The following is a 22141-nucleotide window of genomic DNA, read 5'->3' on the forward strand; positions in this document are numbered from 1 at the left end:
AGTAGATAATAGGTCTTCATTCACGTTGATTTTTTTTTTTTTTTTTGATGAAAGGGTTGGTGGAAATTGAATTGGATTGGTTGGTCAACAACACAATTATTCAACGGAACAAGTTTCAAGGTGCACTGTTTCTAGCCGCAAGATAAAGTCGTCTAATTTACACTTTCCACTTTCTTTTCTCTATTTCACCATGGTTATCTGGAAAATCCCTTTGGACAATTATTTTGAAATTTAGAATCATGCAAATTTTCTAATAATTTTGGCAAAATTAGTCGTATATACTGTCAAAAAGTAGAATAAAGTTTTAATAGAATAATTTCTGAACAAATGTTTATGTTTAATTTTATCTAATTTATCTATCAAAATGCATATTTTGACTCAACTTTAAAAAAATAAAAGTTCAGAAGCATTATGAAATTTTTGGTATCATAGTGAGAGAGTACAAAAAAATAGTATGATTGAGAGGGATAAAATGTAGTTACCTTTTATTTTATTACTTATTTATTTATTTTTGGTTGGATAAGTTTAAGGTTTACTCTCAATGAATTTGTAGAGCAGGAAGAGGTTGAGAACAGAAAACTATATTAAATTTGTTAATTTCAAGTCTATGGATTGATTTTTTTTCTCTTTTAAATTTCTCGCCTGCTTTTTATATAACTAATAGTGGGTGGATTTTGGATTTCATTGGTTGGTTGGTCAGTCATTGTGGCGGACCTCACACGGCTAATAATTTTTTTTTCTTTTTTTTTTTTTTAAAAAAAAGAAAAGAGTATTAGAAGGAAACTTTCAACTTGAACTAATTTTATTAATGCAAAAATAAAAGCTTTTAATTTGTGTTTTTCTTTATTTTTCTGTTACATTCTATCTTAAAAAGAAATTAAGATGATATACAATGATAATCAACACCCTCTTCTTTTGTCTTTCTTTCATACGAAACTATTTATTTGGCCATTACATTAGAGATTAAAAAAAATAATAACCAAATAAAGATTTACTATTTTACTGTGTTTCTTTGTGAAGCAGCTCATGAGGACTACAGAACTTAACTGTCTACACTGAATATTTCCTACCTTTAAATAGACATACATTTGAATGTCCTTAATTCTTCTTTCAATCTTTCTATACTATAGCCTCTGATATTCTGATTTTCAATATCCTCTGTTATAAAAAATTAATTTTTAAATTATGATACCCATAGCTACTAAGAGAAGAATGAACTAAAGTCTTTAAATCATCATTAATATCCATGATATATGTAAATGTAAAACTAATAATTCTTAATACAACACCATAATTAGAAATAACTAGTATTTGCAAATGTAGCATGCACAAATATCTAAATTTCCCAAACAAGTAAACTCAGAATTTGAAAATTTTATTTGCACTTGTTGCCATCTTGCAGGATTTGTGAACACATGAACCCAAAATAAATGAGGAAGAGCATGAAGGAAGACAAAAGCTTTGTTGTGAATTCTCATCCAATATGTCTTCTGCAACATTCCATATTCCTGCAAAAATAAATTTATTTAATATATAACAAGACCTCAAAAAGGAATAAACGTGATGGCCTCCCAAACCATCATATCAAATGCTTGATACTCTACATCCTATGCAATATATATAGGCAGCATTTCTTGACCCTGTAATAACATGCAGTTTGCCGTCTGATATTTAGACCTTCAATTTTGGACAAAGCAGCTCAATATTGCTATCATTATCTAAGCTAAACTTTAGTGCTGTTGATTGATTTTCCTAAACTATTTAATGAAATCAATAATTCCATAAACTTGTTTACACTTCTATTCCATTCATACTTGAACAAAGGAAAGGTACCTTCAATTCTAACTAGAAAATGGGGATATATGTAAATAGCTCACTCCCTTTTTTTTTTTTTTTTTTTTTTTTTTTTTTAATAAATAAAATAATTAAACAGCCAACAGAAAAGATACTGGACTACATAAATGAAATAGCATACATTTAGAAATGTACCGCACCAAGAATTGAATGGATGTTTAAGGAGTTTGAACCTACAAATATGTCTTAGCATTAAGAATTCAATCATAATGATGCCCTCAATCTATTTATCAATCAGAAAAATATTGGTTAGAGCACGTTTTATATATCCAGATCTCAAAAATATCAACAATATTTGTAAGAAAATAAATAAATATATAAGCCAATGGTATCACCTTCTTTAGTTATATATAAAACTGTGATGTTGTTAAACTTCTAACAGAAAAGATGACTATCCGAAGAGCAGACAATGAAGAGACAACCTAACTATGAAGAAAGTTGGAAAACCATATTTATAAGTGAACCCCCACAACTTTTTGATATGGAAAGCCTTTGAAGAGATGTTTTGAGTGAGTCATGGTGCATTGGGAATTCTAATTTCTCACAATTATGGATTCGCAGTTGTGTCAGGGTAGCAGGGAGACACCCTGTAGGCAAGGATATAGGCAAAGAACAATCATTGATACATAGGCTTTGAAGACTACAAGTTTGGCTCTCTCTTAATGCCTTCATCAATGATTCTACACCTCTACATCCTCCAACACTAATCGTTTCCACTGTTTGTGGCAATCCCCGTACCTCTAGTTGTTCACACTTGCTTAAATCCAAGTGACGGATAGCCGGAGTCCTTGGGAGTGATGAAACAAGAACCTCACTGCCACTGCTAGGACATATAATTTGAAGCTTTGTTAGACATGGCAGGTTTACAGGCCAATCAACAGACCTTAACCTGTCACACCTAACTATTTCAAGTTCTTGGAGTTTAGGGAAGATTTCACCATCGTCAACTCCAACTGAACACCATTCTTCCCAGGCTGCCAAATCACGGAAACCCAAAAATTCCAGTGATGCAAATGCCTTTCTCGCAGAATTAGAACCATTAATCCCATAAAACTCTGCACCCACAGTCACCACTCCACTAAGTCCATCAATATACAGAGTTTTGAGGGAGGGTAGCTGTCCAAGTGGTGGCAAGCACTTGCAATATTTACACTTGCCAAGTTGTATATAGACTGTGTTGCAGAATGATACATCACCTAACCAGTTTGGGAATGAAGGACCTCCATATCCATGTATGTAAAGCATTTTCAAATTCGTGTGCGGCAATAGATTTTTAAGTACTTCTTCGTCATGATTTGAATCATTAGAATTGCCATTCCAATGCAACCGCAACGCCTCAAGATTGTTTTTGTCCATCAACTTGGCTTCCAATGCATCCTCAGCACTTGGGACATTCTGTAAATTTCTAATGTGAAGTTCTCCATGGAGATCTGAAAGCTCCCTCAACTCTCCTATCTTTGTCTTATTATCTTTTCCCACAACAAAATATGTCAACGTCTGGAGACTCTTCAATTTACTCAATTGTCTTGGCATCTCTACTAAATTAAAACAATAACTGATATCAAGATGCCTCAAGTTGATAAGATGATGCATATCTTCAGGCAACTCAATGAGTTCACGACACCTTGATAAATTTAAAATTTGTAAATTGTACAACTTACACACAGAATTGGGCAATCTTTTGATTGAAGTTTCAGAGAGATTAAGGAAACGAAGATGCTTTAGTTCACCAATTGATTCACTTAACTGCCTCAAATTTGTACAACCAAACAATGACAATACTCTCAAACACCTCAACTTCAAAATTACGTTGTTCACTACTTCATTGAATAAGTAACAAAATGGATAACCGTCTAATGGTAAAAGTGTGCGCAAATGAGTTGATTCAGAAATAGTACCAAATCTCTGTAAGGAAACAACTGTTGCAACTCCTAGATGACGCACCCTCATCGCCTTTTCATTTGAGTTGCCATCTTCTAATGTAAAACAATATTCCCCGGATACATATCTGGCTAAATCATGAACAAGATCATGCATCACAAAGAAAGATTTCCAGGAAGATACACTAACTTTACTTGATCTTTGGAAAAATGATGTTAACACTAACTCGTTAAAATATTCATCACCTATATCTTCCATTCTCTTATCTCTTTTTGATTGACGCAAAAGATTTTCTGCCATCCACAATAAGACCAATTCATGCTTCTGGAATTCATAGTCCTTGGGGAACATTGAACAAAAAGCAAAACATCGCTTTAGGTGTGATGGAAGGTAGTTGTAGCTTAACAACAAAGCTGGTAGAATTTTAGTCTCTTTATATGAAAAATCCCAAATCTTACTCTTTAATACTCTTTCCCATTCATTGATATCTTCTTTAGAGCGCAAGAGGCCTCCAAGTGATTTTGCAGCTAAGGGCAAGCCATTGCATTTCTTGGCAATTCCTCGACCAATTTTTTCCAGGACTTGACATACACCAGAATCTCTAATTTTGTCAAATGCATGCTTTTCAAACAGTTTCCAGCAATCTTCATCTTTCAAGTGCTCAAGATGATAATGAGTTGGAATAGTGCCCGTGATGTCTGCAACTTTTTCATTGCGTGTTGTTACAATAATCTTACATCCTTGAGCCCCATAATTAAAAGGTGTACACATTTTCTTCCAATCAATATAATCCTCGTTCCACACATCGTCTAAAACAATTAAGAATTTTTTTCCGGTTAGCCCCTCTTTCAACGTAGTTTGAAGCAAATCCAAGTTTGAGTCATCATAAGAATGAGAATGAGACTTAGTTACAGCACAGAGGACTGTTTTCGTTACCTTGCAAATGTCAAACTCTTCAGAAACACAAACCCATGATTTGAAGTTAAAGTGCTTCTCAACTGCATGATCGTTGTATACTGATTGAGCAAGGGTTGTTTTGCCAATGCCACCCATGCCTACTATTGGAATCACAGACACCTTATTCCTACCCTCATGATCATCATGTGTAAGCAACAACTTGATTATGGCCTCCTTATCAGCATCTCTACCGTAGACCTCAGATTCTTCTGTCAAAGATGTGGTCGGTGGTCTTGGTGATGGTTTTTCGCCAACACCCTTTATAAGACCAAGCACATATATTCGTTCTTCAAGAAATTTCAACCTTTGAAGAATCTCCTCCAGCTTCTTCTTCATATCTCGATCATATGAACGGACAGAAATGGAAATAGAATGTTTGAATAACTTACTTGCTTTGGACGACTTTGTTGATTCAGCTTTTAATCTAGATTGCAGAGCATGAGTTTCAATCTCATCCAACAGATCGTCTGCATCGTAGGAAGCATTTTCAAGGTCGTCCAGCCACTGCTTGATGTTTGGGTTGGTGTTTTGCTTCACCGCTGCGTCATCGAGCACAGAATTAACAGCTGATGTTTGCATACAAATATGTATTTATTGGACACTGAGAAAGGCAAACAGAAGCTGAAAATTTTGATTTAAGAGACTGGAAATTTATTTTTTCCAGGCATGGCAATAATTGTAGGTCCTTTACTGTGGGCCTTGCGAAGTTTCACCTAACTTTCCTCATATAGGACAAAAAGGTGTGGTCAATCTCCCAACAATTTCATACTCAGAAAGGATATAATTTTCCGAGTGGTCTATGCACTCCAATTCGGAATAATCTAAAAAGAAGCTCCAAACACTAACATAAAAAGTTCAAAGTGAAGATTCATTTCATTTTCAGAAAGAGAAAGCAGGCTAAGTTTAGTTTCTGTAAACTCAAGTTTTGTTCAAAGTGAAGAAAATCTTTTTTCTTCAAAACCTTTTTCTTTTCACTTTGTCAAAATTCTAATATGATCCAAACAAATGGTCAATGCAAAAGCAAATCCTTCCACGCAGCTTCTCTTGCAGCTTCAGTAATGCTCATCCAGAGCGTCGTAAGAAACTTCTTACCCCCCCAACTCCACATCTTTCTCTTCTCCGCTGTGAAAACCCTTTCTCGATGTTTCTCTTCCCAACTTACTGTTGTTGTAGAGGAATTTCAAGGCTATTGCATGAAACAAATTTTGAGGCTTCAGAGATCTACTTAGGTTCTAAATCAAAACCATCAGTAAGAAGAGTACTTAAAAAGAGCAAGAAGGAAGCAAATTTAGCAGCTAATACAGATACAAATGAAAAGTTTTTGATTTTTTGAGAATGTAGAATTGAAATGGACATTGGCCACCACCCAAGTTCAGGCAGAAACGAAAATAAACAATCAAAACATGGGGGATCTCAATTCCTCTCTGAGATCAGAAGTGGGATACATTAAGCAGAGTTTTCACAAGAACCACTAAAGACAAGGGATTTAGAAGATACTTTCCATACATATTAGAAAAAGCAATGGCCATTAGAGAAGAGAGAAAAACAGCGAATTTCTAGAGTGCTAATGGAGGAACTTGGTGCTTTGAAGAAGTCCATCTTAATCACCCAATAACTTTCAAGAGCCTTGAAATAGATTCCAGGACCCAGAAGGATTTTTTGGAGGATTTGGACAACTTCATGAATGGGAAGGAATACTACAATGAAACTGGGAAAGCTTGGAAAAGAGGCTACTATTTATATGGTCCAACAGGAACTGGCAGGACAAGCTTGATAGCAGCCATATCCAATTGTCAAGTTTGACATCTACGACTTGGACTTGACAGATATTCAAAGTGACTCCCATCCCAGATTTTTTGCTTCCTTGGATGTCTAGCCGAGCATTAATTGTAATCATGGACTACCAAACTAGGATTCACCAGAAGATCAAATGCAAAGACAAAGCCAAACACAAGGAAATAAAAATTATAAGTAAAACTGTCAAGACGGCTGACTTTCATCGATGGAATTTACTCATACCGTGGAGAAGAGAGAATGTGAAGCCAATGCAATCAGCTCAATATAGCACAGAAAACAGAGAAAAAGATCTTGCATACACAAAACTTTAGAGGATCAACAGTCAACACGCATATTCTAGTTTGTTTGGGAAAAAAAAGAAAAAAAGAAAAAAAAGAAAAAAAAAGAAAAAGAAAAAGAACACATTCTTATTCATGTATATAAATAGGACTATCTAATACATTCTTATTCATGTATATATGTAAAACATATAGGACCATCCTGGATATTAAAAACCAAAAGTAACAACCACATCTGTCAAAGTAAAACCTGAAGAGAAGTTTCTTGAAAACCATCAAACACATTTAATTGTAGATCTTGAAAAGAAGAAAAAATAACATATTAAAATGGCTTAACAGAAGGAACATATATCGCAGAAAAGTGAAGACATTTGATAACTTCCAGCAAGACATAAGAGGAGTCACAAAGAGCATGGGAAGTATTTTACATCAAAATAAAGGCAGATGAGGGTAAAAGCAGAGCACTGAAGCAGTAACAGACGCTCCTCTGTTTTTGCAAAGGAGGAAAGAAAAGAGAATCTGTTTGCAGGTAAACTGTTAAGCATTTTTAGCTGCTCTTTTTTTTTTTTTTTTTTTTTTTTTTAAAAAAAAAAAAATCTGATACCAGAGATGGGAGGATTTAAACTCCAGACCTTGGTCAGATAAAATAGTGAAATCTATACAATAAGGCTATGACAATGAAATCTTTACATAATATTTACACTAAAAGGGGTTAAAAGATACAAAAACAGAGATGTTAAGAGAGGTGATTTGTTGAAGGCCCTTAACGTTCACCCTCTTAAGACTTGCAATTCCAGAGATGTTAAGAACAGTAAGAGTTGAAGGCAGCCTACCATCCTCTGGAAACGATTCCCCACCTGCACCTCCAAATTCATATGTAATTGTTAACTGTTTAAGAGCATGGAGTTTTTGCAAATTCCACTTTTTCTGTTTGCAATGAGTTTACAGCAGTTTAAAACTTCAAGTTTAATCAGATTAGAGGGTAAAGCACCCTCAGGAAATAACTCCAGCTCTTGGCAAAATTAGATGTACAGGGTTTATAAAGATGGAAAAAGTTTAAACATTTCCTCAGGCAGCACCTCTAGTTTCTTGCAATCTCCAACTGCAAAACCAGCCAGACTGGGTGCATGGAAACCTCTTTCAGGAAAAGATGTGAAATTGGGGCAGTTCACAATTTGCAAGTGACTAAAGACTCGAGGTTCTGGCATAGCGGTCCATTCGAAACTGTCAGAGATTCTAGATATTCACACCCTTCAATATAAGGAATTTTGAGGCTGAGAAAGAAATCCAGGGGAAAGAATTCAAGTTTTTAACACAACTGTTAGATATGAAAACATTTTGAAGGGATGTTTTGAGTGAGCAGTGAAATAGGAATTCTAATTTCTCACATCCTCGATTTCTAGTTCTGTCAAGGTAGTTGACATCCTGCAGGCAAGGATATAGGCAGGGAACATTCACTAATATATAGCTTTTGAAGACAAGAACTTTGGCTCTCTCTTAATGCTTCTACCAATGATTCTAGACCATGACATCCTTCAATTCCAAGTGATTCCACTGTTTGCTGAAGTTCCTGCAGCTGTGGTTCTTCACACTTGCCTAACTCCAAGTCTTGGATAGCTGAACTCCTTGGGAGAGATGAAACTAGAACCTTGCTCCCATCAATTATAAGCTTAGCTGAACATGGAAGGGTTTGAGGCAAATCAGCAGTATTTAGCCTACCACAGTTATATATTTCAATTTGCTGGAGCCTAGGGAAAACTTCACCATCTTCAACTTCAATTGAAGACCATTCTTCCCATGCTAACATCTCACTGAAACTTAAGAATTGCAGTGATGCAAATGGCTTTCTTATAGAATTAGATGCACTATACCCGTAAAACTCAGCACCCACAGTCACCACCCCACTTAAGCCCATAAATATAAAGAGTTTTGAGGGAAGGTAGCTGTCCAAATGGTGGTAAACAGTTGCAGAACTTACAGTTCTCAAGTCTTATAATTAATGTGCTGCAGAATGAAGGATCCCCCAACCAATTTGGGAATGTTGTACCTCCATATCCATAAATGGAAAGAATTTTCAAGTTTGTGTGAGGAAATAGCTGTTCAAGTATTTCTCTGTCATGTTTTGAATCATTAGTATGGCCTTTCCAAGACAAACACAATGCTTTCTCCATGGAGATCTGAAAGCTCTCTCAATTCTTGTATTTTGGTCACATTATCTTTTCCCACAATGGAAGTACTCAACGTTTGGCGATTTGTTCAGTTTACTTGTTTCACTCAGCTCTCCATAACCTTATCACCTTCACTGATATCAAAATGTCACAAGTTAATGAGATGATGCATATATTTAGAAAACTCAATGTGATCATTACACATAGAAAAATTTAAAATTTGAAGACTGTATAGCATACTCACAGATTCTGGCAAACTTTCGATTAAACTTCTAGAGCGGTCAAGGAAGCAAAGAATTTTAGCTCACCAATCAATTCAGACAGTTGCTTCAAATTTTCACACCCAAGTAATGATGATACTCTCAAATACGTCAACTTCAATATAATATTAATCACTAATTCCTTAGTTAAGTTCCAAAATGAATATTCGGATAATGGTAAAAAGGTACTCAAGCAAGTTGCTTCAGAAATAGAATTGAACCTCTTCAAGGAAACAGATGTTAAAACAATTAGATGACGCACCTTCATCACATCTTCCTTGGAGTTGCCCTCTTCAAATGTAAAACAATATTCCCTGGATACAAATTTGGCTAACTCATAAGCAAGATTATGCATGACAAAGCAATATTCTTGTGCACTACTCGATCTTTGAAAAAATGATCTAGACACCAACTCATAAAAACATTCATCTCCTCTATCTTCCATTCTCTCATTTCTCTTTGCTTGTTGCAAAAGATTTTCTTTCATCCATAACAAGACCATTTGCTACCTTTGAAATTTGTAGTCCTTCGGGAATATTGAACAGAAAGCAAAGCACTGCTTTAGGTGTGAAGGAAGACAATGGTAACTTAACCTCAATGCTGGTAGAATATTGCTCTCATTATCTGAGAACTCCCGAATCTCATTCACTGATATTTTTTCCATTTTGCGACATCTAGTCTATAGCGCAAGAGGCCTCCAAGTGTTTTCACAGCTAAGGGCAAGCCCTTGCACTTTTCAAAAACTCTTCTACCAATTGTTACCAAGTCTGGATATGCATTTAAATCCTCATTGTCAAATGCATGCTTGGCAAACGGTAGCCAATAATCTTCATCTCAAAGTGCTCAAGATAATGGATTGAAGCTGTGCGCATGATATGTGCGATAGTTTCACTGCATGTTGTCACAAGAATCTTGCTTCCTTGAGCCCCAAGTTTAAAAGGTCTACTCATGTTCTCCCACCTGACATAATTTTCATTCCACATACCATCTAAAATAATCAAGAATTTCCTTTCCATCACCTCTCCTTCAACGTAGTTTAAGTGAATCTAAATTTGTATTATCGTAACAATGATAGTGGGACCTAGTCACTGCACAAAGGATTGTTTTTGTTACCTTACAAATATCAAACTCATCAGAAACACAAACCCATTATTTGAGCTTAAATTGCTTGTTAACTTTGTCATCATTGTACACTGATTCAGCAAGGGTGGTTTTCCCAACATAACCCATACCTACTATTGGAATTACTGACACCTTATTGCTACCTTCATCATCCATTACCAACAACTTGGTTAGGGCCTCCTTATCCCCATGTCTACCATAGACCTCAAATTCTTCTATCAAAGATGTTGTTGGTTGTCTTGATGAAGGTTTCTCACCAATGCCATTAATGAGACCAAGCACATATATTCGTTCTTCAAGAAATTTCAACCTTTCAAGAACCAGCTCCAGATTGTTCTTACAAAATCATTATTCAAATTGAAAGTAGTGAAAATGAATTTAGGCAACTTACTTGATTTTGTTCGTGATCCAACTTCCATCTTGGATTGCAAAGCATAAGTTGCAATATCATCCAAGAGATCATCTGCATCATAGGGAGCATCTTTAAGCTCGTCCAGCCACTGCTTGATTTGTGATTTGCTTCTACTCTGCATCATCGAGAAAGGCATCAACAGCCGACAGAACAGTCTTGAAATTGTTGATGAACTCGTCACGGAGTTTCTTTCCTCACAGGCAATCCGGCACCTCACCACATGCCAGCCTATCAAACAGAACACCAAAGGTAGCAGAGAGAAGAGCTCCACCCACCAATTCTGCAGCCATTTTTGTTTTAAGAATGAATTTGCATAGGAGGGAGAGATTGAAAACAGAAAGCAAATGGCAATGCAGAGAGAAAACCACCAGCATTTGATTTGCTTTTACAAGTCAACCGATTGATTTGTTTTTTTTCTTAGTTTTGTGTCTTACTTATCATAATTTGTTTTTTTCTTAGTTTTTGTGCCTTACTTATCATACTACAAATGGGTGGTTGGGCTTTGTAATTCAATGGTTTGGGTGGTCATCATGGTGTACCTCAACTATTTGAAACACAACTATTAGGAGGAAAATTTCAACTTGCATTAGTTTATCGATACAAAAACAAAGTTTTTAATGTGTTTTGTGTTTTGACATTCTACAACCATGCTATGTAGAGAACAAGGAATATAATGATATATAGAGAACATGGACAAGTAACAAAACCGGGATTCATAAACAATATCAAACACAAAACCAAGGAGATATGAAACTTTACCATTCTCAGGGCTATTGGATTTAGCGGATGGACTTCAACTATCTGTGTCTTTGCCATCGAAAGGGGTTGATAGAAGTTGATCCTCAACTCTCTCTTTCAGGGCCTTTCCAGCTTCCTTCACAGTGACAATAACAGAATCCAACATTATTCCAACTTGGAATGACAAAAATGCCTGCGGCTTCGGACCTTGCAGCTGGCCGTCGGGTCGGGTTATAAAATATAGGACTATTTTTTCTTCTTTTTTTCTTTTTTTAATAGAGAAATTAAAAAAGAAGAGTGCATGAATCTTATAAATGGTGTCACATTTGTTTAAATAAATAAAATTTTTAACAAATAAAAATTGAAACTCAGGATCCTTTTGGTTAAAAGAATGATCCTTCCAAATTTCCTTTATCCTTAAATAAGAGAATCCAACAGAATACAAGCTCAAAGTAAATGATGGGCTTTTTACGAAAAAAGAAAAAGAAAAAGGAGAATTTAGCCAAATGTCCCTTTTGAAAGAGCTTTGAGGATACATATCCACTGAATTGTGAACATTTTTGTTTTGCCCTTTAATATCCATTACGTCCTTAAAAAACTTTTAAAAGACCTGTATGTCTCTTCTCTCCCTCTTTTGCTTCTTCTTCTTCTTCTTCTTCTTTTTCTTTCAACTCCATACGCCTTCACTTCCATGGCCTTCATGTTCGTGCTTCTGCAAATGCTACTGCTTCTGCTGACTCTGGCAATGGCAATGGAGCCGTGCTAGCTCCAGAGAAGAACCCATATGTTACTCCTTATGGAAGACAGTATTTCCCTCTAGCTGCCATTGTTGGTCAAGTACTTCCCTTTTACTTTTTTTTTTTCCCTTCTTCTGGAGAAAACGATGCCTTTTTTTTTTTTGGGGGGGGGGGGGGTTAATTCTGCATTTTCTTATGAAAATGGAATATGGGCTTTGGTATGGTGTTTTTAGTGAAATGGGTCTTAATTATTTGAATTTCTTGAACTCTTTCTATAGTTTTGGTTATCAGAGAATTTGTAGATTAATTTTGTGTTTGGGTGTGATGGCTTGGTGTTACTTCTCTAATAGATTGACGTGGTTAAATTATTCCAACGAGATGGAATGATTGAATAATTAGGATAAGAGGCATTTTAAATTTCAGGGAATGTCCTATTTGATTTTGTATAGCCACTAATGCATATGGAAGAAATAAATTAAATAGGACAAGTATTAAAATATTCTTTAAGTTGCCATAAATAAGGTGATTTCGCTCCATAAACCAGTTAACATTTACTGATGATTAATTAGTTAATTCTCCACCAATGAGAATTTGTGTATACACAGTGTCTTGTAGGATGCGATTAAAACTGCTCTATTGCTCGGGCCTATTGATCGTGAAATTAGAAGGATTGGTATCTCTGGAAGTCGAGGAACAGCCAAGATAATGATGGCTTGTGGCCTAAATGCAATTTCGCCACCCATTGATGTGGTTGTTGGTTCAATTTCAAATGTAGATCCTGCATGTCCTGAGGAGTAAGGATGCTGAGTTCTTACTGGTTATTTTGTAATATCAGCAATTGATGTAATGCTGTTTATGAATGACCATAAAATGATTGTGTCATGAGTCATCTGTTTTCTACTCTCATGCCAAAGTGATTGAAAGGGTAGAGCAGGTTTTGCATCATCTTTCTTACATGACAAGCTTAAGAAATTCTTTCTTGGGAAGTCATATGTTTGATTCTCAATTTTAAACTTTTTCATCGCCTTTTAGTTTGCTTTTAGTTTAGTGGTTATTTTGTAATATTAGCAATTGATGTAATGCTTTGATAATGTGTGTTTCGACCAAAAACATAGAAAATCTAACTTTATTAATGATCCTCAACAAAAAAATTCACAAAAAATTTGGAAAATGTTAGAAAATTTCATCCAAAGTTGATTATCGACCGGGAGAACCTTTTATTTGGCCTGGAAGACATTAGTTGGTTTAGGAAAAAATATGCTGTTGAGTTGTACTTTAATAAATTTTCAATGTAGATCGTATGTTTAATGTTATGACACCCTATATTAATGTTATCTTAATATGCTGAATCTAGCTTTACTAATGATAATCGTAGACAAAATAAGAGAAAATAAGACCCTTGGTAGTGATAAAAATTCAAACAAAGATGATTACCGATGGTGCATCGGTAATTTCCGATGCCGATGGGTCCATCGGTTATTACTGATACGCTTTCGATAACATCAATTCACATATTGTTTTACTCCAAAGAGTCCGCTAATGTGTGTTTCCGGCAACAACATGCAAAATATACATTCATTAATGACCCTAAACAGAAAAAATCCCAAAAGTTCAAAAAAAGTTATCAAATTGGCAAAAAAATTTGATTACTTTCGGACCTTCAGTAATTACCGATGAAACCTACGGTAATCAATTTGTAGTTGCTGGAAAAATTACTGTAGGTTTCATCGGTAATTATTGAAACCCCTATGGTTATCACATTTTACCAATTTTTTGGCCCCCACAAGTCCCTTAATGTGTGTTAAATGCAACAACATGCAATGCACAAAAATTTGATTACCATAGGACCTTCAGTAATTACCAATGAAACCTACGGTAATCAATTTGTAGTTGCTGGAAAAAATTATCGTAGGTTTTATCGGTAATTACCGAAACCCCTATGATTATCACATTTTACCAATTTTTTGGCCTCCACAAGTCCCCTAATGTGTGTTAAATGCAACAACATGCAAAATATACTTTCTTCAATGATCCTAAGGACAAAAAACCCAAAAAGTTCAGAAAAAGTTCTCAAATTGGCAAAAAAAATTTATTATCTTCGGACCTTCGGTAATTACCGATGCAACCTATGATAATCAACTTGTCCTTGCTAAAAAAATTACCGTAGGTTTCATCGGTAATTACAGAAACCACTGTGATAATCACATAACATTACCGTGGATTCTTTTATTGAGGATCATTAATAAAGCTATACTTAGTATGTTCTTGGGCGAAACATATATTATCGAAGTTGTCGGATTGAATTGTGATGATTTGCTTTGAAAAACTGGTTAAATTGAAATTATCGATGGAATTTCGGTAATTACAGATAGAACCGTCGGTAATTTTTCCAGCAAGCATATGAACTTCTAATATGGATTACTGACAGTTTCCTTGGTAATTACTGATGACCCATCGGTAATCAACTTTAGTTGAAATTTTCTAACTTTTCCAAACATTTTGTGGATTGTATTGTTGAGGCTCATTAAGAAAGTTAGACTTTGCATGTTCTTGGTAGAAACACATATTATCGAAGTTGTCAAATTTTTAAAAAAAAAAAAAAACGACAAATTGTAATTACCAACGTAGTTTCGATAATTACCGATGAAACTGTTGGTATGGGTAATCAACTTTATTTGAAATTTTTTCACTTTTTCCCATTTTTTGTGAATTCTTTTGTTGAAAATCATTAATAAAGTTATATTTAACATCTTTGTAACAGTAAAAAACATACAAAATACACCTACTTTATGTAAAGTTTATATATAATTATTATGATTAGATAACACAAAAAGTGTGCAAATAAAGCAAAAAACCCTAATTTACTTGACTACCGATAGACTATCGGTATTATCGATTTTGTGCCTTTGGTAGTTGTCAATTCTTTTGTTTTTCATTTCGAATTATTACAATTCAATACACCTATTTTGATAATGTGTATTTGCAACAAGAATTAATTTCCCACCATAATTCCATAAATACATTAATATCGTATTATCATGATTATTGAATACCATCTTTATAACTGTAAATAACATATAAAATACCTAACACACAATACTATTTCACCAAAATAATACCACAAATGATTTTTTAACAAAACAATACCACAATACTATTGACTTTTTTACCAAATCACACATCCAACAATTGGGCTACTAATTACATTCCTACCATTCCATTGAAAAAACTTTCCTTTCCTCTATGAAATCGCATCTCTCACCTCTCCTCTTGTAAGCATATGAAAGACATAGGAAAAATTGTATTCACACTATAGCCTGCAGGTGATTCAGCTTCTGCTTCTGGGAGATCAAAAGGAGCTCGACTAGTTTTTGCTAGATTATAAATAAAGAACATAAACAATACAGGGAGCAAAGGAATATTGGACCATATCTGCTTTTAAGGTAAGGATCTTTTTAATTATCATCAAAATTGCGTTTAAATTTTTCTTGCACAAATCATCAAAATTTACAATTATTTTTTAATTAGCATTGCACCATAGAACATGTTGAGTGCAACATTCTATAATTAAGATGCTCAGTTTGACTTCGTGTTTACACTAGTTTCTCTATACATAAGAAAAAAGAAAATTTGTGTCAATCATTTTTTTCCAAATTCAATACAGAAGTATTTCACTTGATGCAAACTGAGAGATTAATATACACCACTAATAACTCTCATTTGAAATTAAGAGAACCAGTCATACAACAATGGATATATGCAACCAAATATAACATTAGAATTTATCATTTTTTGTCAAAAAGAAAAACAAAACAAGACCAGTATTTCTTTTATACAGGATTTTTTTTTTTTGGGTCTTTGAAACATTGATATCACAAGCTTCCAAAGCGTAATGCACTTATATTATATATGCATTAGCCATGAAAACTGAGACAGTTAAATTAATATGCATTTATAATTAATTCAACATTATAAGTTTTACATGATGTGAAGATGGAATATGCATCTCAATGTCATCAAATACCTCATATAAATCTTACCTCTAACATATACACATATTTATAAGGACATGGCAAAGAGCTTTGATTCCATTTTCATCCATAGAATGGATATTCTCCTCCACCCATTTTCTTAGAACCAAATCTAATTCCAGAAACCCACGTTGTCGGCTCCTGTATAGTAGTCTAACCCCATCCCCATCCAAAAAGAAATCAAAACATGATCATCATCAACAAAACCCAAAAACTCAAAACCCAATTTCCAAAAATTAAATAAAAAAAAACAGAGCAAATAAAAAAGAAAATACTTGATGAATAGGCACCTCTTGCTCTCTTTGTCTGAGAGATCGATAGCAAGCGAGTTGAAATTGTTCGAATAGAAACGATAAAACCCAGCATTTACACAACCCAATAATGGCCTGGAACCAAAAACAATTAAAAAAAAGAAAGAAAAAAAAACCCACAAATTGCAAACCCACCTAAGAAATTTAGAACTTCACTTTTATTTTCAATTTCTATATTATACTTTTTTTTTTAAGAAAATCTATGCACAAGAAAAAAAGAAAAAAAGAAAAGGGAAGAAACGGCATGAATACCCACCAAAGCAGAGTCTCCATGGGAACAAAAGAGGAAGCTCAACTGTTGTTGCTGCAATGGAGCTGCGGTGGATCGCGGCCATCAATTTTAGAAGTCAATCGACAATCATCAACGTCCTTCTCAGACTTGCCATTTTATTTTTTCAGAATGTGAGAGAGAGAGGGAGGGAGAGAGAAAATGTGAAAGCCCCTTCACTCTTGAAACCGTTGTCCATGTTCATAAACCAAGAGGTATGACATACATCAAAATATATGAATATTGGTTAACTTTTTATTAGGTAATGCAGGCCCACTTATATTGGTGACCTGGGGAGAGATGACTTAAGCAAGCATGAGAAAAACTCTTAGTTCAAAAAATACACACATTAAGGTAAGCAAGAAATATTAAATCGATAGTTGTGGTATTTGCACTACCAATGATGCAACCCGTTAAATTGGAAAAATAGCTAAATCGGATATTACCAAGGGCAAGAAATCTAGTGGCAAGGGTCCCAGGAGTTCCAGATATTTCTCCATCACTAAAAAATGCTATAAAATGTGGAAGTAATGACAAAGCCACTAGACTTGTACCAAGAAATGTGTAAAACTGCATTGAGATTTAGTAGACGAAAAAAATTAGCCTTTAAGGTTTTTATGCTTATGACATAAGGAGATAACAAAGGCTAACACCCAAAAATAAAGGGAAAAAAATACAAACTCCCAACACAAACATAAATGTGGATGAGCATAGCAAGGTACTTTCCCATCCTGGTAGAAATATAATTATTAATTTGCGAGAACACAAGAGCCCTTTTAAACCATAAAACCTATATTCTTCTCTATCAACCATACACATGGGCAATCTCTTTCAAGATAATTGTGTGAGATGGATATATGGGAAGAGTTAGTGAGAAGCAGAGGAATGGGAAGAGTGGTGAGAAGAAGAAGAAGAAGAAGAAAAAGAGAAGGAGAAAGGAGCAAGGAGTTAGATAAGTCTCCAAACCTACCAGGTTTTGGTTTTAGCCTAAACCAAACTAATTATTAGAAGAACTAATTCAGGAAACTCAGATTTTAAAGTTCATAAATCAACCTACCCACATAGGTTGCTAATTTTGGCTAACCGGCTTAACAACAAGTTTTATTGCTTCAAAACAAATGGGATGAAAATAGAGGCAGCATAGCAATGTAAAATAAAAGATTAAATAATACATTTACTATACTATTTTTGTTGCACCATCTGTTTCCATGCATTACTTTTGCCCTTATTTTGGTCAGCACCTTCATGCACTATAAGCAAAACATGGAATAGTGTTCTATTTAAGCCTAGAAGTAGAAGATACGATTCTTAAATATCAAGAAAATACCATATTTAAATCTCTTTACAGGCTAATACATTCATTTGGAGCTTATCCATAAGGAACTAAGTTAATGCCCCACCTAGCAGTTTTAAAACTAGCATACTTAAAGTTTTATTTTTCCTTGAGATCTAAATTTAGTTCTCAAAGAACCATGAGGTCCTTATCCTCCTTGATCATTATGAAAAACAAAACCAAAATTTCCAACCTTAACAAGGATTCAACAAGAAATCTATGTCAAAATTGCTCAACTTTCTTTATTATTGTTAGGTTATAAATAGGGGGGGGGGGGGGGGGAATGGGGAAGCTCATAAATATCCGTCTTGTTTATTTTGTTTTTTTCCTTTTTATTAATGACATGACATCATACCCACACAAATAAAACGCTCAAACGATTCAAAGTCAATCCCATAATTTATATTTGTATTCACCAATTTATCATAGTATTATAGGAATCCATTGCATTCACAAGCTATCTTCGCGGGGAAAAAATGGTTTAAAATCCCAAAATACCCGGAAATCAAATCATCCAAATAAGATCACGAATAAGTGCAACCACAATCCCCAAAAATAAATAAATAAATAAATAAATAAAAATCCATTCAAATGAAAATTACAATAACCAAACCCATTAACAAAAAATAATCATCTAACACAAATAACATATTCATGATGAATTATTTATTAAAAATAAATAAATAAAGGGTTTGAAACATACCTAGAAAGGTGGATTAGGGTAGATCGAAATGGCATATTGAGACTGAAGAGAAAGAACAAAACCATTTGGTTGATGCGAGCAGGTATCCAAAGGCAGCAACTCCAAGGCCAAGCCCGGGAAGGATGTGGTGGAGCTGATTGATGAGCCTCGGATGCTTCGCTCCACTCACTCCTTCTATTGAACAACTTTCTGGTCGTCCCAAGCTACTTCACGATTCTCTCTCACTTTCTCTTCCTCTTCTTGTTCGTGCTCCACATTAGGGGAAAAATAGAATAGTTTTTCATCTCCATTTTTTTTTTTTATATTTCAAAAGGATAATTTGAAAATATTAAAAAATAAGAGGGTAAAATAAAAAAGATTGAAATGGAGTGGGCATATTTCATTAACGCTTTTGAAATGGGGGTATTGGATGAAATTCCCCCCCAAAAAAAAAAAAAAAATTAAATGATGGGCTTGGAGGAAAAAGTCAAAACATGACTAATTTTCTTAGTCCAACTCATTCTTCAATTTTTGTTTTTTTTTTTTTTTTTTTACCAATATGGCCAGTTGATGAGAGTCAGCCTTATGGTTTTTGTAATTCTCTCAATTTGGTAACCCAAAGATCTAGACATTAATAAATACAAACACCTTCAAGTTTTTGGCATTTTTCAAAACATATATGTTATTATTTTTCTTCGTTTTTGTGAGAGTAAATTTTTTAATTAACCAAAGCGTGACCAATACTGCCTTCTTTTGCACTCATTATATATATAAAAAACAATTCTTAAAAAGTCATGCTTCTCTTGGTCCAATCCTTGTTATGTTAAACATTATTTTCTATTATTTAATTATTGAATTGGATTCTCAAATCCGATTTGAAAAATTAAAAATTTTATTCCTCATACCATAGGATAAGAGATGTGACATGCATTCCTCTCTTGGTTATGAAACGTAAAAAAGCTCCAAAATATAGTATTCTCTCATTGAAAAGTTTGAAAGTGCTTTAGATCTTTTCAATTTTTATTCTCAACAAAAAAGAAAAAGAAAAACAAGTAAAATACGTAAGTAAAAGAAAAAAAATATATATATGTATATGTATATACATATATATATCATATACAATGCTTTTACAATTCTTGTATATGCTTACATACCAATACAAAAATCAGCGATCGGCAAGCATTTCAGAGATGGAAGGAGGTTAGACATTTGTCATTGGTGCATTCCACGATGCAAAAGTAAAATATAGATTTTAGGCTGTGATATTGGCCTGAACAGACTGAGAGAGATTCTAGTTTTTCACAATCATTAACACGGAGACTGTCAAGGTTGGGAAAGAAATCCAGAGGAAAGGATACAAGCGAACCACCACAACTTCTTCTTATGAAAACACTTTGAAGGGGCAAGGTTTTGGGTGAGTTTTCTTGGTGCCTTGGAAATTCTAGTTTCTCACAGTTACTGATTTTAGCTATGTCAGGGTAGTAGGCAGACATCCTGTTGGCAATGTAGTTGGGGATGAGCAATTGTGGATATGTAGACGTAGAAAATTAGTATGACTACCACTTTGTCTTTTCTTTAATACCTTCATTAATGATTCTACACCATCACATCCTCCAACTTTAATTGATTGCACTGTTTGTGATAACTCTTCTAGCTTCAGCTTTTCATACTTGCCTAACTTCAACATCAGGAAGGCTGGAGTCCTTGGAAGCGACGAAACAAAACCCACACTACTTCCTTTAATTATAAGCTTTGTTAAACATGGCAGTTTTCTAGGCCAATCAACTGTAGTTAGCCAATCACAGTTAATTATTTGGACTTCTTGCAGCTTATGAAAAACTTTGCCACCTTCTTCAACTTCAATGGAAGACCATTTTTTCCATGTGGACATATTACTGAAACTTAAGATTCTCAATGATGCAAATGGCTTTCTCATAGAATTATTAGAAGCATTGAACCCGTAACACTCAGTACCCACATTCACCACCCTATTGAGTCCATGAATTTAAGGAGTTTCGAGGGATGGTAGCTGTCCAAGTGGTGGCAAACTGTTGCAATAATTGCAATTCTCAAGTCTTAGAAACAATATATTGGAGAATGTATGATCCCCAAACCAATCTGGGAAATATGTACCTCCATATCCATTGACAGTAAGCCTTTTCAAGTTTGTGTGAGGTAATAGATTGTTGAGTACATCCGTAGGATTTTTAGACAAAAAACACAGCAAAAAGAAAGGAAAGAAAACAAGGAGCGTAAATTGGTGTGAAAACTTTTCTCATTCATTTCTGGACAAAAATATATAAACACGAGTTTACAACAGTAAATTACCTACTTTTCACCTACTATTATAGTAATCATGTCATCAAAAGACAAGCATACTTTGGCTACTTAATACAACAGTGTTTCACCAAAAAGCTGAAAATACAGTAACTAATCATCACAAAGCAACTTATAACAGCAACAAAGTGACATTACACTAACACTCCTCCTTGATACTTTTACTGGAAACACTAAGATCATTTCTTAATGTTTCAAACTTGTTTCTTGGCAATGTTTTTGTCAAAATATCAGCAAGCTGGACCTCAAACCTATAATGAACCAGCTTCACTTCACCATTTCTTTCAACTTATAAACTTTGTCTTCCTCTCCTTGAAGAACAAAGCCTTCAGGTTGTTCAACATACACTTCTTCTTGCAAGTAACCATTTAGAAATGCAGATTTCACATCTAAATGGTAAACTTTCCAACCTTTTTTAGCAGCAAGAGCTACTAGAAATCTGATTGTCTCATATCTTGCAACTGGTGCAAACGTATCTCCATAATCAATACATGGTTGTTGCACATAACCCTTAACTGCCAATCTTACTTTATGCTTGTTTATTGTATTATCAACATTGAGCTTGTCCTAAAGACCCATTTCACTCCAATTGCCTTTTTTCCTTGAGATTTGTTCACCGATTCCCAAGTGTTGTTTTTGTTTATCATACTAATTTTAGTTTTCATAGCCTCTTTCCATGTCTCGAACTGATTTGTGTCATAGAAAGTAATTGGATCACACAATGCTAGGTTGCATCTCTCATAAACATCAGTTAAAGGTCTTGTACCTCGGACATCGGATATAGGTCTTGTATCTCGGACATTAGACCGGGGTCTTGTATCTCGGACATCGGACAGGGGTCTTGTATCTCGGACATCGGACATGGTTCTTGTATCTCGGACATCAGACAGAGGTCTTGTATCTCGAATGCCCACAACATCTTTATCATCTGAATCAGCCTCCTCCTGAATTTCTCCATGTTTTTGAATAAAATTC

General features: G+C 34.6%; 2 protein-coding genes and 1 long non-coding RNA gene across 6 annotated transcripts; all 3 read right to left on the reverse strand.

Moving 5' to 3' along the window:
* Positions 1–1213: 1213 nt before the first annotated feature.
* Positions 1214–5333, reverse strand: LOC132800286 (putative disease resistance RPP13-like protein 1). Of its 3 annotated transcripts, XM_060813647.1 has the most exons (3): positions 5082–5333; positions 1976–4979; positions 1214–1508 (listed from the first exon to the last, which is right to left on the reverse strand). In XM_060813647.1, the coding sequence occupies exons 1-2, from the start codon at positions 5269–5271 to the stop codon at positions 2281–2283; spliced, it is 2889 nt and encodes a 962-aa protein (XP_060669630.1). In that variant the 5' UTR covers positions 5272–5333; the 3' UTR covers positions 1214–1508; positions 1976–2280. The 3 variants fall into 3 exon arrangements, with proteins under 3 accessions (XP_060669630.1, XP_060669629.1, XP_060669628.1); XM_060813646.1 differs by having other exon boundaries at positions 2190–5332; XM_060813645.1 differs by having other exon boundaries at positions 1976–5332.
* A 5011-nt stretch (positions 5334–10344) lies between these two features.
* LOC132800239 (putative disease resistance RPP13-like protein 1) lies at positions 10345–11019 on the reverse strand. Its single transcript, XM_060813499.1, has 3 exons — positions 10954–11019; positions 10709–10844; positions 10345–10610 (listed from the first exon to the last, which is right to left on the reverse strand). The coding sequence occupies exons 1-3, from the start codon at positions 11017–11019 to the stop codon at positions 10345–10347; spliced, it is 468 nt and encodes a 155-aa protein (XP_060669482.1).
* A 4775-nt stretch (positions 11020–15794) lies between these two features.
* On the reverse strand, positions 15795–17567 carry LOC132800290 (uncharacterized). 2 transcript variants are annotated; one of them, XR_009635294.1, is made up of 3 exons: positions 16803–17567; positions 16526–16621; positions 15795–16388 (listed from the first exon to the last, which is right to left on the reverse strand). It is a non-coding gene; the product is annotated as an uncharacterized LOC132800290 (long non-coding RNA). The 2 variants fall into 2 exon arrangements; XR_009635293.1 differs by lacking the exon at positions 15795–16388 and having other exon boundaries at positions 16511–16621.
* Positions 17568–22141: the final 4574 nt, after the last annotated feature.

This window comes from Ziziphus jujuba, chromosome 12 (genome assembly GCF_031755915.1).
Source record: "Ziziphus jujuba cultivar Dongzao chromosome 12, ASM3175591v1".
Classification (NCBI taxonomy): domain Eukaryota; kingdom Viridiplantae; phylum Streptophyta; class Magnoliopsida; order Rosales; family Rhamnaceae; genus Ziziphus; species Ziziphus jujuba.